General features: G+C 38.3%; 1 protein-coding gene across 1 annotated transcript; it reads right to left on the reverse strand.

Annotated features, from left to right (window-relative positions):
• Nucleotides 1-1,926: 1,926 nt before the first annotated feature.
• On the reverse strand, nucleotides 1,927-2,256 carry LOC145113633 (putative mitochondrial protein AtMg00860). Its single transcript, XM_079049704.1, has one exon. The coding sequence runs from the start codon at nucleotides 2,254-2,256 to the stop codon at nucleotides 1,927-1,929; it is 330 nt and encodes a 109-aa protein (XP_078905830.1).
• Nucleotides 2,257-3,876: the final 1,620 nt, after the last annotated feature.

Below are 3,876 nucleotides of genomic sequence, written 5' to 3' on the forward strand. Positions count from 1 at the left end.
ATACACCTAATATCAATAAAATTAACATATATTTGATTAATTTACTTTTATTTATAGAAGCTTTCAATCGTCGAACGAGATCCATATAAATTCATAATTATGCCTAACGATAAATGTAGGCGGTATAATTATCTACCCCTTTGGATGATTCCGTCCCGAAATCATGCATCAGCAAAAAGATGTGGATAGCTACTCTTCAGGTCGCTTTCTGTCTCCCAAGTGAGGTTTGGCCCCACCGAATGTTTCCATCGTACAAGCACTAAGTTAGTCATCTTAGGTCGTAATTTATTCCTCTTGCGGTCAATGATTTCTTAGAGCTCTTCTATTATTCTTTTATTCTCAACAATCCTTAATATCGAAATTGGAATCATATCAGGTTCTTCTCCCAAGTACTTCCTCAAATAGAAAACATGAAAGGTGTTGTGGATACCCTCCAGTTCAGGTGGTAATTCAAGTTTGTAAGTTTGTTTCCCAATCTTCTGAAGTAATTTGAATGGACCAATAAAACGATGACTTAACTTCCCACGTTTTCTGAATATGATAAGTCCCTTCCATGGAGAGACTTTAAGTAACACTTGATCGCCGACCTCAAACGTTACAGGTCGTTGCTACTTATCTGCATAACACTTCTAAAGACTTGGAGCAGCTACCATTCTTTCTCAAATGATTTTTACTTTATCAGTGGTCTGTTGAACCATATCAGGACCAAAAAAGTGTTTCTCTCCTGCTTCCAACCAGCAATATGGTGTACGACACTTCCTTTCATACAATGATTCGTAAGTAGGAATCTTGATGCTTGAGTGATAACTACTATTGTTGGTGAATTCTGCTAATGGTAGGTTATCATGCCAACTACCAGTGAACTCAAAAGCACATGCCTGCAACATATCCTCTAATGTTTGGATTGTTTTCTCACTCTGATCATTAATTTGTGGATGATAGTCATTACTTCAAAACAACTTTGTGCCTATTTCTTTTTTCAGACTCTTCCAGAATCTGGAAGTAAATGAATTGTCACTTGTAGACACGGTCGATAGCGTTACACCATGAATTTTGACAATATCATTTACGTAGGTTTCTGCCAACTTCTCCATTGACCAGTTTTCTTGTGTGGATACGAAATCCACACTTTTTGTCAATTGGTCTACTATAACCTAAATCATGTCATGTCTTTCTTTTTCCTCAACAACTTGGTTATGAAATCCATGGTAATGTCATCCCACTTACCCATGGGTGCTTGTAGATGTTCCAAGTTGCCATATGGCTTCTAATGTTGTGCTTTTACTCTTGAGCAAGTCACACATTCACCCACGCAAGTTGCTACATCGACCTTCATAGTTGGCCACCAGTAATAGGGTTTTAAATCCAAATACATCTTGGTGTTGCTCGGGAGCATAGAATGCATGGTTTTATTAGATTCTTCCATGAGAATATCTCTTATTCCACCCATCTTTGGCACCTAAATACGATTTTTAAATAATTTAAACCCTTGATTGTTCTTTTCAAACACTAACGTCTTTCGTAGACGTTCTTATTTCTTTGCATCTTCAGCTAAGGCTCTAGTCGGAGCTTCTTTGATCTTTTCTACAATCGTTGAAATCATCTCGATCTTCAACGATCTAGCTCTTTTCTGTTCTGGATTGACCTTCCTACTCAGGTCATCGGCCACAATGTTTACTTTACCAGGGTGGTAAAGTTTCTCATAATCGTAGTCCTTGAGTAATTCCAACCATCGTCTCTACCTCACATTCAATTCTTTCAGCGTAAGGAGATATTGAAAGATTTTATGATTTTTAAATAGTTTGCATTTGGTTCCGTAAAGATAATGTCTCTAGATCTTTAGGGAAAAAACCGTTGCTGCAAGCTTTAGATCATGTGTTAGGTAGTTTTGCTTGTGGGTCTTCAATTGTCTCGAGGCATAAGCTACTACTTTGTCTCTTTGGGTAAGGACGCATCCCAAACCCACTCTACAAGCATCACTGAAAAAACTGAAAAGTCATCAGTTCCTTCTGGTAGGACGAGGATTGGTGCTTCACATAATCTCTTCTTTAATTCACCAAAATCTTTTTCTTGCTTCTCACTCCAAGCATAGGTAACTCCCTTTTTGGTCAGGGCTGTCAGTGGAGTCGCAATATAAGAAAAGTTTTGGATGAATCTTAGATAGTAACCCACTAATCCTAGAAACCTACGGATTTCAATCGGACTCTTTGGCGTCTCCCATTTCATAACAACTTCTATCTTTTCTAGGTCGACCATTATGCCCTTCTGGCTAACCACGTGACCCAAGAAGTGTATATCTAAAATCCAAAAGTTGCACTTGGAGAACTTTTTCATACAACTTCTCCTTCTTTAGGACTTCTAATACTTCTCGAAGATGCTTATTGTGATCTTAATTGTTCTTGGAGTAAATCAAGATATCATCGATAAACAGTATTACTGATTTATCGAGAAAAGGTTTACAAACTCGATGCATCAAATCCATGAATGATGCTGTAGAATTTGTTAGTCCAAAGGATATAATAAGGAATTCATAGTGTCCATACCTTGTTCCAAAGCCTGTATTTTCAATGTCTTGCTCTCTTATCTTCAACTGGTGATAGCCTGACCTGAGATCAATTTCGGAGAAGACGGTTTCTCCCTGCAATTGATCAAAAAATCCATCTATCATATGTAGGGGTATCGATTCTTTATTGTATCCTTGTTTAGCTCTCGATAATCAATGCACATTCTCATTGTATTGTCCTTATTCTTTACAAAAAGTACATGAGCTCCCCACAGTGATGAACTAGGTGTTATAAAACCTTTGTCCAATTATTCCTGGAATTGTGTCATTAACTCTTTTATCTATGTCGACACTAAATTATATGGTGCTTTTTCAATTGGTTTCATTCCTGACAATAAGTCGATTATGTCATCAACTCTTTTAGTCATTGCCTTCTTTTCCTTCTTCGTGTCGATCACATATGCCAAGAATGTTGTACATCCCTTGGTTAGGCATTTTATGGCCTTCATCATCGTAATGATTCCAAACCTTACTTTACTATTATCACCATACACGACGAATGGCTCTCTCCAAGGGGGATTGATGCACACCATCTTCCTTTCGCATAAAATCTCGATGACGTTTTCACCCAACCAATCCATGCCCAAAATTTTGTCGAATGCAATTAACTCGAAGGGCAATAACTCTTGATGAAATTCGTTTCTTTTTAAGTTAATGGTTATGTGCTCTAACCTATTATTAACATTTAGATTCCTACCACCAACTACTTCTACCATAGGGGGTACTTAGCCTATGTGGTGATACTTTAAGCTTTCTACCAAATTCATGCGATATAAAGGAGTGATCTGCTCCCAAATAAAATAAAATCTTGGCAAGAATGTGATTTACTATGAATATACCTGAAGCAACATCAATCTAATCCTTAGCTTCATTAAGGGTCATTTGGTAGCTTCTACCCTTGGGTTTTACTGGCAGGATTTTCGGGATTGGATTTTTAGCATTTGGTCTCTCCGCCTTCATGTGCCCTTCTTCCCCGCAAGTGAAGAAAACTTTACCTTTCACTAGGTAGTTAGTAGATATATGCCCCGACTTTTTGAACTTGTAGCAGACGACACAGTCTCCAAAATTCTTCTTCTTGCACTGGTCGCATCACTTCCCTTATTGGCTTCTCCCAAGCTTGTTGCTCGACTTTGGGACTTCTTATTGTTGTTGTTGTTGTTTCCTGAGGACCCATCAACTTTCCTCTTCTCATCGACTTCAACTCTTTGGGCGGTCCTCTTCTTAATCATTCTCTCCACAGACCTTGTAGCCTAGATAGCTACCTCAAAAACCGGTGCCTGCTTAACTGGCACAGAATACTCCCATGGAAGTTC

Source organism: Lactuca virosa, chromosome 5 (genome assembly GCF_052849685.1).
Source record: "Lactuca virosa cultivar CGN04683 chromosome 5, Lactuca_virosa_CGN04683_v6, whole genome shotgun sequence".
NCBI classification, from domain to species: Eukaryota; Viridiplantae; Streptophyta; class Magnoliopsida; order Asterales; family Asteraceae; genus Lactuca; species Lactuca virosa.

Coding starts and splice junctions, on each gene's coding strand:
- LOC145113633 (XM_079049704.1), bottom strand. CDS start 2,256: ATGGTCGACCTAGAAAAGATAGAAGTTGTTATGAAATGGGAGACGCCA.